Source organism: Cervus elaphus, chromosome 11 (genome assembly GCF_910594005.1).
Source record: "Cervus elaphus chromosome 11, mCerEla1.1, whole genome shotgun sequence".
Taxonomy (NCBI): Eukaryota; Metazoa; Chordata; class Mammalia; order Artiodactyla; family Cervidae; genus Cervus; species Cervus elaphus.
The window spans coordinates 49434918-49448728 of NC_057825.1; the positions used below are offsets into that span (position 1 = coordinate 49434918).

Sequence of the window (13811 nt, forward strand, 5' to 3'; positions counted from 1 at the left end):
TCAAAGTCTTTAGTTTCATTCCCCTCTGGAGCTGTTAGCTTTGTTCTTCAGCTGTCAGAAACCAACTAGCCTAGTAAATACCACTGGTTTCAAGGGACTTGGAGAGAGAATGATTCAGGTCGGCAGATTCATCTCAACTCTTAGACAAACTGAATCAAACATATTCCTCCAAACATATTGATGCTAAAAACATAATTTCATACTTGGATCTTGTCCACAGCACCTGTCTGGGGGCACTGAGGGGTCTGACTTGAAAGTCTCTGCCTCAGTGAGGGAGCTGGTACCACCGGGCCAGGGTGGTTTTGCCATGAGAGCTCTGATTACCCCTCCACAGATCTTTGTGACTGCCGGCCTCTGAGCTTCCTGTCTACCCATGTGTGTCTCCGTGTCTGTCTTCCAGGTGAGACCATGCGCATCGCTTCTTCGGAGTTTGCGGATGACCCTTGCTCGTCGGTGAAGCGTGGCACCATGGTGCGGGCGGCACGGGCCCTGCTGTCCGCTGTGACCCGCTTGCTCATCCTGGCGGACATGGCGGACGTCATGAGGCTTTTGTCTCATCTGAAAATTGTACGTATGTAGAACTTATCAAAATATGCTTTATGTGGATGGTGGTGGTGACCGCGGATAGTACCGTGCTGAGCTGGACTGACAATGTGTTACCGCTCACAGGGTCACTTGGTTACTCACCCAAGTGGTATGCCCTTAACTTTTCTAATACTCAATTTATACTCAATAATATATTTTTCAAAGATACAGATTATTCACTTGAATTGCCTTCTCTCAAAACAGGGAGTTTAAATCTCCCCTTATTTCCTGGAGTACAAAACTGTGCATCTTTCAGGCTGCAGAGGCCTCGTGTGGGGTGCCCACCTTGGTTTTGTCTTGAGATTCAGAGCAGCGCTGGTCCTTGTAGTCATTCAGGCCAGGCCAGCTCTTCTAGGGGCTTCCCTGGTGGCCCAGTGGCAAAGAGCCTGCCTGCCAGTGTGGAGGACACAGGAGACGTGCGTTCGATCCCTGGGTCAGGAAGTTCCCCTCGGGGAGGAAAAGGCAATCCACTCCGGTATCCTTGCCTGGACAATTCCATGGGCAGAGGAGCCTGGCGGGCTACAGTCTGTGGGGCTGCAGAGAGCCGGACATGCCTGAGTGATGGGACACACACGCAGCTCTTCTAGGCAGCTGGCCACTTGACCACCTCTGCCCACCTTAATACAGATCCTATTACATTCTATTTTGTTAACTGCTCTATCGTTGCCCTTTTATAGAATTATGTACTTTGAACCTCCCTCAGTCTGGCAATAAAAAGAAGCCACTGTTTACTAAAGTCAATCTTGTTGCATCAATTTTCATCTCACACACCTGGACTGGGTCTCTGGGTGCACATGTGTGCCCCACCAACCCCATCATATGTCCCTTGCTTGTCACGATTCCTTGGTTCCAGTTAAGCCTTCTGTTTCTTAATGGAAGTGGACACATGCCCTGGTCACAAATTTTTCAGGGTCATGTGCAGCCCTCATAGCCCATGACTTCTACACTTTGCTCTCTTTCCTAGTTGCTGACTGGCCTCTGGTCCCTCCTGGATGATTCTACTCTTTGATGATGAAACAGTTACTTAGGAACATGGCTTCTGCCTAAAGGATCTCTATTCCATGCCTGCTGTGGCTTTCATTCCTGGAATGTTGGCACCAACCCTACACTGACCTCAGGGTCCTTAGATGATGGGATGTGAACCATGGACTTTTGTTTTTGGGGAACCAACCTCTTGCTGGCTTCGTTCCCCCAGGTCTGGCCATTCTTGGCTTATCACTTTCCCTTAACTTCTTGTTTTCTTTTCCCATGAAATGAACAATGAGGGGGCAGGTGAGATAGGAAGTGAATAATGTCAACCTACTTTTACCTCACTTTCCATCTCATATTTGTCCAGTAGGGGAGTTCATTGAGAAATTTCCAAAAGCACAAATGTTCTGTGTCAGAAATTCTTAGGCAGGGCCTTGCTTGGGCTGGCCCCAAGAAAGGAGCCAAGATTTCCAAGTTTTGTATGAATTCTGCAGTATGATGGAAGGCCTCCAATCCCAGCATCCCCAACATGGGTCGCATGGTCATGAAACAGGTGTCGCCCGCTCTTCATGGTTCCTGAGGAGCCAAGGGACACAGAGCAGAACCTGCTTGGGAATTTTCTCCCACAGAGTGTGTGCCTACTCAGTCGCTTCAGTAGTATCTGACTCTTTGCGACCCTATAGACCATCGTAGCCCACCAGTCTCCTTTGCCCATGGGATTCTCCAGGCAAGAATACTGGAGTGGGTTGCTGTGCCCTCCTCCAGGGGATCTTCCCGACCCAGGGATCAGACCCACCTCTCTTGTGTCTGCCTCATTGGTCGGTGGGTTCTTTACTACTAGCACCACCTGGGAAGCCCCCGGAGAGTAGGACTCAGAAACCAGAGAAGACTCTTGGCAAGTTGGATGAGGTGAGCAATATGCAGAGAGGCCACCTGTTTCAGAGGATGTTGAGGGGCAGTGTAACATTACGCTGAACCTTTTGGCCACTGGAGTCAGACAGCCTAGGTGTAATCTTGTTTGGTGTCCACTTGCCAGCCTGTCATAACCCACCACATAAAACCTTCATCAGCGTAGAGAACAGACTGGTGGTTGCCAAGCCAGGGGGTACTTGGAGGAGGGCCTGAGTGGAGGTTGGGGTTAGCAGATGTAAGCTTTTATATATAGAATGAATAAACAAGGTCCTATAGATGGCACAGGGAAAACTATATTCAATGTCGTATGATAAACTATAATGGAGAAGAATATAAAGAAAGATGTACAATGGAATCCCTTTCTGTACAGCAGTAACTAACAACATTATAAATCAAATGTATTTCAATAAATATGTGTATAAAGTGGAAGTGAAAGTCGCTCGGTTATGTCCAACTCTTTGCAACCCCATGGACTATGCTGTATACATATACAGCATAGTCCATGGAATTCTGCAGGCCAGAATACTGGGGTGGGTAGCCTTTCCCTTCTCCAAGGTATCTTCCCAACCCAGGGACTGAACCCAGGTCTCCCTGATTGCAGGCAGATTCTTTACCAGCTGAGCCACCAGGGAAGCCCAAGAATACTAGAGTGGGTAGCCTATCCCTTCTCTAGGAGGTCTTTCTGACCCAGGAATCGAACCAGGGTCTCCTGCATTGCAGGCGGATTCTTTACCAACTGGGCTATTTAGTAAGCCCATGTGTATATATAATGAAAAAAATAAAACCTCAGGTTTCAGACACCTCATCTGTTGATATGAGGGCTAATGACAGTGCAGCCCTCAGAGCCGTGGGGAGCTCTCAACAGGGAAATTCCTATGATGCATTTATCACAGAGTCTGGTACAAAGTAAGTGTCTGGTCAGTGGCACCTATCACCATTGTCAGATTCTGGAACCACTCTCAGGCCATAGCGCTGGCTGTTATTCCTGCAGCCCCATCTGAGTTATGTGCATCTTTAAGGCTACAGATGACTGTTCTCAAGTGTGTTGAAGAATAAGTTTTCTTTCCTTTCTCTTACAACCTGCCTAATCTTCAAAAGCCACATTGTAAGAAAAATCTTTCCCCAGAGGGACCATCTTCTTTTACAAGGAGAACAGGACTGGACCTAAGGAAATTAACTTTACATCTTATATGTTAGCATTCTCTGTGCTGGGATTCCCAGGTGGTTCAGTGGTTAAAACAAACAAACAAACAAACAAACAAAAAAACCTGCCTGCCAATGCAGGGGATGCAGGAGACATGAGTTTGATTCCTGGCTTGGGAGGATCCCCTGGAGGAGGGTCCACTTCAGTATTCTTTCCTGGAAAATCTCATGGACAGAGAAGCCTGGCAGGCTACAATCCATGGAGTTGCAAAGACTTGAACAAGGATGAACATGCATGCATGCACGTTCTGTGGAAAGCCAGTTCTGCCCTTTCTGGGGAGTGATGAAAGCTTAAAAAAATACTGTCTCTGAACGGCCCACATGTGGCTGGTGCTCATGAAGTCTGGGGTCTGTAGAGTGCTGCAGGGCACCAGCTGATGCCTGGAACACTGCCTTTTATCCATCTGTTTTGACCAGTGCTGTCACAGGTAGTATCACACTATAGCCTGTCCTAATGTAGAGTCAATTATATCCTCTTCCCGACACAGCAGATTAAGAGAAGTTTAAAAAAAAAAAGATTTAGCACAAAATATGGAAAGGTCAACCCAGCAATATTAAGTAGTCCTGTCAGACTGTCAGCAATAAAATTAAAAATGATTGTAAGACTAAATAACACATTTGTTGTACTCAAAGTCTGACCTCTGCAGGGGACAGTAGTGGTGGAATGGTGCCATCCTGTGGCGTCAGTGGGGAACTGCAGATTCTGGTGTTCTCACTGAGTCAATCAGGGTGTCAGGATGGGACTAGTGCTCCAACCAGGTAAAAAAGACAATGTGTCAACAATTAATTGCAAATAGACATAGTATACAATTCTACTTAGCATTTTTGTTTTTTCCATAGAAGCACATCCTCTCATAAACAAATTTGTCTGCTAACATCTATTTATTTGTTTTTGACTTAAGATGAGGGTCTTCCCGGATGTCTAAGTGGTAAAGAACACACCTGTAAATGCAGGAGACACAGGAGATGTGGGTTTGACCCCTGGGTTGAGAAGATCTCCTAGAGAAGGAAAAAGCAACCCCTTCCATTATTCTTGTCTGGGAAATACTCATGGACAGAGGAGCCTGGTGGGCTGCAGTCCATGGAGTTGCAGAGTCGGACACGACTGAGCATCTGAGCACATACTTGAGACGAAGGAAATATCATTACCTATTTTGATGGAGCAGGTTAGAAATAATCATATATACTGTTATCAAGGTTTCTTCCAAATAAAAGTGAATTTCTTTACTAAGTGGATGATAGAATATAGATGGGCAAAAGGGTGGCAGGTGATTCCTAATGATAATAAAGTAGTAACCTGGTTTTCTGTTGGATCTAAAGATTAATTAATACACTATAGGGAGTCCTGTAGCTTCCTGCCATGTTAACCACTGCATAGCTATTTTATCTTTGAGCATTACAGATAATATTTTACTTTTTTTTAATCTTTTAGGCCATGTGCCAAAACTTTATTGCTGTTCTTTCCAGATATTGATTTATTTTCTTGTTTCTGAGTAACTTACAGGAACATGGACAGAATTGCCTTCTTATCAGAAACATATTTCCATGTTTTTGCATCAATAATTCACTGAGTAGATGAAGGAAAGTCCATTTATTCTCCTAAAGTGCCTGCCTTCATTTTCTGTCCCGCACCCTGTAGGTAATTGCTGGCAAATTGAGTAATCCTGAGCAAATCCTTCAAATCAAATAAAGAATTGGGAATTCTACAGAGACTGTGTGATTTGGCAGAGTATAGGTTTTTGCATTCTGCTACCTTAAAATTACATTTGTAAACTTAAGTTTTTATGCTGGTATAGTTCATCTTTTCATATAACCGGGCCTCCCAGCTGGCACTAATGGTAAAGAACCTGCCTGCCAATAAAGGAGACATCAGAGACACGGGTTCAATCCCTGGGTCAGAAAGATCCCCTGGAGGAGGGCCTGGCAACCCTCTCCAGTATTCTTGCCTGGAGAATCCCATGGACAGAGGAGCCTGGAGGGCTACAGTCCATGGGGTTGCAAAGAGTCAGACACGACTGTGAAGCAACTTAGCATACACACATAAATATTCTAACTGCTCATATGAAGCTAGTTGCTTTCTTTTGTAAGTATTCATGTGTGCTTTAATGTTGAGCTCTCTCGAATATATTTTATTAAAGATTCGATAGGGCTGTCAAAGGTTTTTGCTACTGTAGTTATTTTGAATTCAAGAAGTTACTGATGAAATAGTGAGTGACATATAGTTCAAAGCTGAGTTATCGCCAAAGTGGGAATATGATGTTCCTGAGTGAAGCTAAAAGAATCATTTGCACATCAGACATCATTAAGAACTGCTGAATTATAATCACTTGTATTGTTGAAGTTGCTGGTGAGTGATTCCCTGCAGACACCTGGTGTGTCCTGTAATCAGCTGACATTGTCAGTGTGTTAGGCTGAGACGTGACTCTTCACACTTTGGAAGGAATCTCGCATTTCAATCAGTGATCGAGAAGAGCGGTATTTATTTTCCCTAGTCTCCGCATGAATGTAATCAGATTCTATTGTTTGGTTCTTGGCGTTGGTGATGACATTACACACAGACTCACCTAGACATGTGTATGTCAGAGGAAACAATCCCTTTTTTTCTGTACTCAAGCTGAGTCCTGGAATAATGATGTTCTCAATTGTCTCAGAACTTCTCCCTGGAAAGCCAATAGCAACATAGAATACACAACCCTTTAGTCAACTTCTCAGAAAATTCAGATTATCTTTGAGGCCACCAGGGGCCAAATATAATGCTGCTGCCCAGTTGTTTTGGGGGTAGGTTTAATATTACCTATACTTTATTGTAACATTAGCATCAAATGGACTAGAGAATCCCCAGTAACATTATTTCTCAATAGTTTTATGTTTCCTTCTGCAGTTCTCATATGGTTTAAATTTTTTTTATTATAGTATGGTTGATTTACAGTGTTGCATTAATTTCTGTTGCACATAATGTGGCTCTTATGTTTGAATAACAGCAGGCAATTGGTATAAAATATCCTTGTCTCTAATTATAAATGTAGAAGTTACTGCCCATATTCTTAGCATGCCTTTTTCATCAGAGCTGTCATGGCATGAACTTCATATAGCTGGGTTGTTTAGAATTTATCTATTTATTCAGTTATCCTTTCAAGAGATACTTATCGGATGCCTACTGTGTGCAGAACATTGTGCCACAATACATAACTTCAAAGGTAAATAAGACTCAGCTCCTGCCTTTAAAACTTTATAGGCTGGTAGTGGGGGAGACATTAAGAAAGAGTGCAGTGCATGTTGGGAAAATTGTGCATATTGCTATGGTCTCATCTGGAAGGAAAATACAATAATTAGGAAGTTTTCCATTTTTAAATAACATAAACCCAACCCAACTTAGTCTTTCAAAAAGGAAATATATTGACTCACCAAACTAAAAATCCAGAGGCAGTTGGCTTCAGGCAGAGGTTGATCAAGGTACAAACATGTGACAAGGACCAGTTTCTTTGTTCTCTCAGGAAGAACAGTCTTCTCTATAGGCCCTTTTCTCATGATCTCAAGGTAGCTGTAAAACATTCTCATGATTACATGCTTCTAGACTAAAGATAGCAAAAAAGAAGAAATTCTCTTCCTTAGAAGCTCAAATAAAGGATTCACAAGCTTGTTGGTTCTGTCGGCCTCTAGTGAAGTGAAGTCACTCAGTCGTGTCCGACTCTTTGTGACCCCATGGACTGTAAGCCTACCAGGCTTCTCTGTCCATGGGATTTTCCAGTCAAGAATACTGGAGTGGGTTGCCATTTCCTTCTCCAGGGGATCTTTCTGACCCAGGGATCGAACCCAAGTCTCCCGCATTGCAGGCAGATGCTTTACCCTCTGAGCCACCAGGGAAGCCTCTAAATCAGATACGTATCTCTGAGTTAATCATTTAGAGGGGAAATGGGACATGCTGTTTCTGAGTTTGGTCAACACTGTTCCTCTCCCTCACCACACCCGCAAGACAAGGGTGAGATAAGTTCAATCAAATGTATTATTGGGGAATTCAGGATAATATGAAGAAGGGTGATGTGGTTGGGAAAGACAGGACTTAGGAATGGGTTGTAGTGAACAGAATGAGATTTGTGTTTTCCTGAATCGGTTGCTTGAACCAGATTGAACAGGCTGGGGTCACAAGCCCAAGCCTGAAGTTGAGAGCTAGGAGTTGAGGGTGTGGAAAGAGGCTGTGAGGAGTGAAAGTGAAAGTGCCATTCGCTCAGTCATGTCTGACTCTTTGTGAAGCCATGGACTGTAGCCCATCAGGCTCCTCTGCCCATGAAATACTCCAGGCAAGAATACCAGAGTGTGTTGCCGTTTCCTTCTCCAAGGGATCTTCCTAACCCAGGCATCAAACCTGGGTTTCCTGCATTGCAGGCAGATTCTTTACCATCTGGGCCACCAGGGAAGCCCCGGGAAAGAGGTTGGCGCACAGCAAACAGTAGTGAGACTGAAGCTACACAGTAATTTGAGCTCAGAGAGTTCAACGTGAAGAGTTGTGAGCTCTGATAAGAGTAACAAGGGGTTGACTAGGAAGAATGCTCAGGAGTATAGGAATGGCAGATGGACGGAGCCCTAGAGAGAGAGCCCACCCACACCAGGGCCAGGATCCAGATGTTCCTGGACCACTGGATTATAGAAGGGATACTGAGGTGCCACACAAGCCAATGGAACTTGCTAGAAATCTGCCCTTTAGGGAGTCAAGGAAAAAAGTGCTCATGAAGAGATGTCTTTCTGGAGACACTCCACTACAGAATCACCCCCGGGGGCACCTGGTGTTGGAAGAGCTGCCCCTGCCACTGCCTCTGTCCAGGGAGCCCTCCAGGACCAGCAGACAAAGCCCCTTCCCCCTCTGTTGCCTGTCTGCCACACTCTCCCTACAAAACTTAACAAAGGAACAATTATTAAAGGGCTCACAGAGCAGGCAGACAGCATGAATTGGGATCTGATAACCAGCCCAAGAAGAGAGTGGTTTACTGCTCACAGCTGGGGTGTTCTTGCATAAGAGCGGAGATGGATTCAGGTGGGGTAAAAAGTTTTATCTACACAGAGCTTCACAAACTGAGGACAGAACAAAGGCACGAGAGTAAGGCAAGATTTTGGAGTATTCACAATAATAGGGTTGATTCGTTGTTGGAGCAGAGGGGGTGAGGTGGGAGGGGCAGTCAGAGAGAGATGTAGGGTGGGGAGCCTCTTGATTATCATAATTAGTTTGGAATCTACCAAAACTGAGAGCAAGAGGAGAAGGGGGTGGCACAAGATGAGATGATTGGATGGCATCACCGACTCAATGGACGTGAGTTTGAGCAAGCTCTGGGAGATGGTGATAGACAGGGAAGCCTGGCATGCTGCAGTTCATGGGGTCACAAGGAGTCGGACATGGCTTAGCGACTGAACAACAAATTTGTTTAGACTCTGTTTGTAGATTATGGGGAGCAATTGAGTAGTTCTAAACAATAAAATCAAATTCCTGATTTAGACAAATACTTTTGGTAGCAGTTTGGAAAAGGGTGAGCCCAATCAAGGAGACATTTGAGAGATGTTTTACATGACCCAGGCCAGTGAATGAAAGGAAAGCTGAATGCAGACAGTGGCCGTGTGAACTGTAAGGGGGTAGATTTTAGAGAAATTAAAGACATAGAAGCACTAGAACCTGCAGACTGATCAGATGGGGCAGGACCTTAAAGAATTTTCATTATCAGCTGATCAGTATGATCCAGACCCAGACTCCAGCAGCTTTACGAACCCATCCTTTCAGGGAAATTGAGGTGGCCCAACTCAGGAGTTCAGAGTATGTGTTCTGGAGCAAAGTACCTGGGTTCAAACCCAGATTACCTCACACATTTGCTATGAGACCTCTCAGGCTGGCTGTGTCACCTGTCTGGCCTTAGTTCTCCTTGGTAAAGCAGAAACAAGAGAGGTATCAACTTCAAAGGCCTATTTTGGGGGGACTAAATTAGATACGTGTGAACTATTTGCAACATTGTCTGGTTCATCAATAAGTAATCAGTGAAACTGACTATTGTCGTTTTTCTTGTACAAGCTGAAAATAACTGGAAATGTGTCAAGCTGTATTATTGTTGTGTTTTGTAAAACATGGCACATTATGAATCAGTGACACTAGCATTTAATCATTCTTGCTTTCTGATGAAATCATTTTCTTCACTTGCTCACAAGGAAACAGAAAATTTAATCAAGAAGGCAGCTTATCTTTAGGAGGCAGAGAGATAAAGTATGATGATGCTGAGATATCAGTGTCAAACTAGATTATATGATTCAACAAGTCGTTAAATATAGAATTCTATATTTGTTCATTCATTGACTTGGCCAACTCCCATTTCCAAGCTATTTAGGTTGGTGCAAAAGTAATTGCGGTTTTGCATTGTTGAACTTTGCCATTTGATATTGAAATATATTCTTAAATAAATATGGTTATGTTGAAATGGAGCAGAAGGCTGTGGTCCTTGCCCCTGCACCATGTCATCTGAATGCCTTCTGCATGTGGAAAACTTAGTCAAAGAATAAGTTAATCAGAGAAATGAGAAATGCTGAAAGAAAGGGCAACAGTCAAAGGAGCCTAAATAATAATAATTTAGTCATTAAGTGTAGTCAAGGACCTGCTCAAGGTTCTTTCTCAAGGGCTATAGATAATATTCTGAGCCATATCATGTGAGCTGTCTTACAGATAACAAACCCCAGGTGGAGAAGTTAACTACATAATGACAGACTGTACCCAGGACTTCAGTTCAGTTCAGTCACTCAGTCGTGTCCAACTCTTTGCGACCCCATGAATCGCAGCACACCAGGCCTCTCTGTCCATCACCAACTCCCAGAGTTTATCCAAACTCATGTCCATTGAGTCGGTGATGCCATCCAAACATCTCATCCTCTGTGGTCACCTTCTCCTCCTGCCTTCAATCTTTCCCAGCATCAGGGTCTTTTCAAATGAGTCAGCTCTTTGTATCAGGTGGCCAAAGTATTGGAGTTTCAGCTTCAACATCAGTCCTTCCAATGAACACCCAGGACTGATCTCCTTTAGGATGGAGTGGTTGGATCTCCTTGCAGTCCAAGGGACTCTCAAGAGTCTTCTCCAACATCACAGTTCATAACCATCAATTCTTCGGTGCTCAGCTTTCTTAATAGTATAACTCTCACATCCATACATGATTACTGGAAAAACCATATCCTTGATGGACCTTTGTTGGCAAAATAATGTCTCTGCTTTTTAATATGCTGTGACTTTGCTCATAACTTTCCTTCCGAGGAGTAGGTATCTTTTAATTTCATGGCTGCAGTCACCATCTGCAGTGATCTTGGAGCCCCCAAAAATAGTCTCTCACTGTTTCCACTGTTTCCCCACCTGTTTGCCATGAAGTGATGGGACCGGATGCCATGATCTTAGTTTTCTGAGTGTTGAGCTTTAAGCCAAATTTTTCACTCTCCTCTTTCATTTTCATCAAGAGGCTCTTTAGTTCCTCCTTGCTTTCTGCCATAAGGGTGGTGTCATCTTCATAGCTGAGGTTATTAATATTTCTCCTGGAAATCTTGATTCCAGCTTGTGCTTCCTCCAGCCCAGCGTTTCTCGTGATGTGCTCTGCATATAAGTTGGCTTAGGCTGCCACAATTCTGAGAATTGACCATAAAGAAATGGGAACCTGTGCACCCTGGAACTGAAGATTAACTGTATCTCAAACAACCAAGATGATGCTAGTCAGACCACTGATGAACACTTTGAAGATGACTGTTAGATATGACTGTGCTGTTTCTGCATGTAACGCCTCCCCTGACTCCATCTATAAAAACTCTCACCCCCTGCTTTGGACAGACGTCAGCCTTTGGACTGATGTCTGCCACCCTCCCCCCACCCGGCAGTTGCTGGCATCTGAAATAAAACAAACTTTCCTTTCTACCAACTTGGCTTGCTTATTGGCTTTTGAGCAGCAGGCAGCCAGACTCCACACACATACTCTTTCAGTAACAATGTTACACATTATTTTAATACACATTTCTCACTTTATGTTTTTTGTTAATGAATTATTACTTGCTGCTCATTTTATGTGTATTTTAGACTATGGAAATTATGTTAGACAGAAAGCAAATTCTAGCAATCTTCTTATTCAAGTTCAAAATGGATCATAAAGCAGTGGAGACAGCTTGCAACATCAGCTATGCTTTGGCCCAGAAACTGCTAACGAACGTACAGCGCACTGGTGGTTTAAGAAATTTTACAAAGGAGATGAGAGCCTTGAAGATGAGGAGTATAGTGACCAGCCATCGAAAGTTGGCAACAACCAATTAAGAGCCATCATTGAAGCTCTTACAGCTACAGGAGAAGTTGCCCAAGAACTGTGTCGACCATTCTATGATCATTTGGCATTTGAAGCAAGTTGGAAAGGTGGGAAAGCTTGAGAAGTGGGTGCCTCATTATCTCACTAAAAATTAAAAAAAAAAAAATTGTCATTTTGAAGTACCGTCTTCTCATTCTAGGAAACAACAATGAACCATTTCTTTATTGGATTGTGATACATGATAAAAAATGGATTCTCTACAACCAGTGACAAGCAGCTCAGTGGTTGGATGAAGAAGAAGCTCAAAAGCACTTCCCAAAGCCAAACTTGCACCAAAAAAGGGTCATGGTCAATGTGTGGTGGTCTGCTGCCCCTCTGATCCACTACAGATTTCTGAATCCCAGAGAAACCATTATATCTAAGAAGCATGCTCAGCAAATCGATGAGATGCACTGAAAACTGCAATGCCTACAGCTGGCATTGGTCAACAGGAAGGGCCCAATTCTCAAAGACAACTCCAGACTGCATGTCACACCACTGATGCTTCAAAAGTTCAATGAGTTGGGCTACAAAGTTTTGCCTCATCTGCTATATTCACCTGACGTCTTGCTAGGCAACTACCACTTTTTCAAGCATCTCGACAACTTTTGCAGCAAAAATGCTTCCACAACTAGCAGGACTCAGAAAATGCTTTCCAAGAGTTTGTCAAACCATGAAGCATGGATTTTTATGCTACAGGAATAAAACTTTTTTCTCCTTGGCAAAAATGTGTTGATTGTAATGGTTCCTATTTTGATTAATAAAGATGTACTTAAGCATAGTTATAATGATTTAAAACTCAGGGTCCAAAACTGCAATTACTTTTCCTCCAACCTAAGAGTTTAAAATTTCGCTATAAATCCAGATCCTAACAAGAGAACTTCATATGACATACCATAAGTCTGCTACATACACACGAGTTCAGTTCTAAGAGTGTGTTCGTAAGTCCAGTTTGTTCATGAGTCCAACAAAATTAGCATAGGTACCCAACTAACACGGTCAGCTCTATAGTACTGTACTGTAATAGGTTAATAATACTTTTCACACAAATAATACATATAAAACAATTAAACAGAAAAATAAAACATTTTCACCTTATAATACAGTGCCTTTAAAAGTACAGTAGTCCAGTACAATAGCTGGCGTACAGGGCCTGGCATTGAGTGAACAGACAGGAAGAGCTACTGACTGGGAGAGGAAGGGGAATGGGAGATCGTAGAGCTGAAGGGTCATCAGCAACAGAGATGGAGGCAAGCTGCCATTTCACTCAATTTAGGGAATGCATGTTCGCGTCTTTGCAAATTCACAGCTTGAAAGTTTGTACATAGGGGCCTTATTGTCTTACATCATTTCATTGGGTTTCACTTAAAATCCCATCAACTGAGTATCAAGATTAGGATCCTGGAATGAAGTCAGTCTGTCCAAACAGAGATGTTGATCGTAACAACATGGACAGTGACTGTGCCCAGAAGAAACATGTCACACAGTCCAGGAGGAGGGCCAGACTCCTGTGTTCAATTTGTGCCCATACCTATATGTCTGCCTAGTCCCTAGAAGGTGCTTAAAAGGTATTGAGTTAGTTCATGAATTCTCAGTCTACTTTTATTATGTCAAAGTAAATGAGTGAAATTTCAGTTGGGAAAGTTAGAGACTAGATTTAAAGAGTCTATATCAAACAAATAGACGCAATTGTGGAGTAAATAATAGTGGCAAGTAGGCTTGCTCTGGAATGGGGGTAAGGGCTATATTGAGCAGACTCTGTGAGAAGATCAAAGATTTCAAGAGTTATGAGAGACAAGCTTGAAAATA

The 13811-nt window shown here is 43.3% G+C and overlaps 1 protein-coding gene across 5 annotated transcripts in view; it reads left to right on the plus strand.

Annotated features, from left to right (window-relative positions):
• CTNNA2 (catenin alpha 2) overlaps nt 1-13811 on the plus strand; it is a 1323879-nt gene that overhangs the window by 438792 nt on the left and 871276 nt on the right. For all 5 annotated transcript variants that reach the window (XM_043917729.1, XM_043917730.1, XM_043917731.1 and 2 more), the window contains one exon: nt 401-567. In XM_043917729.1, the coding sequence (XP_043773664.1) occupies nt 401-567 (167 nt within the window). The remainder of the gene's footprint in view (nt 1-400; nt 568-13811) is intronic.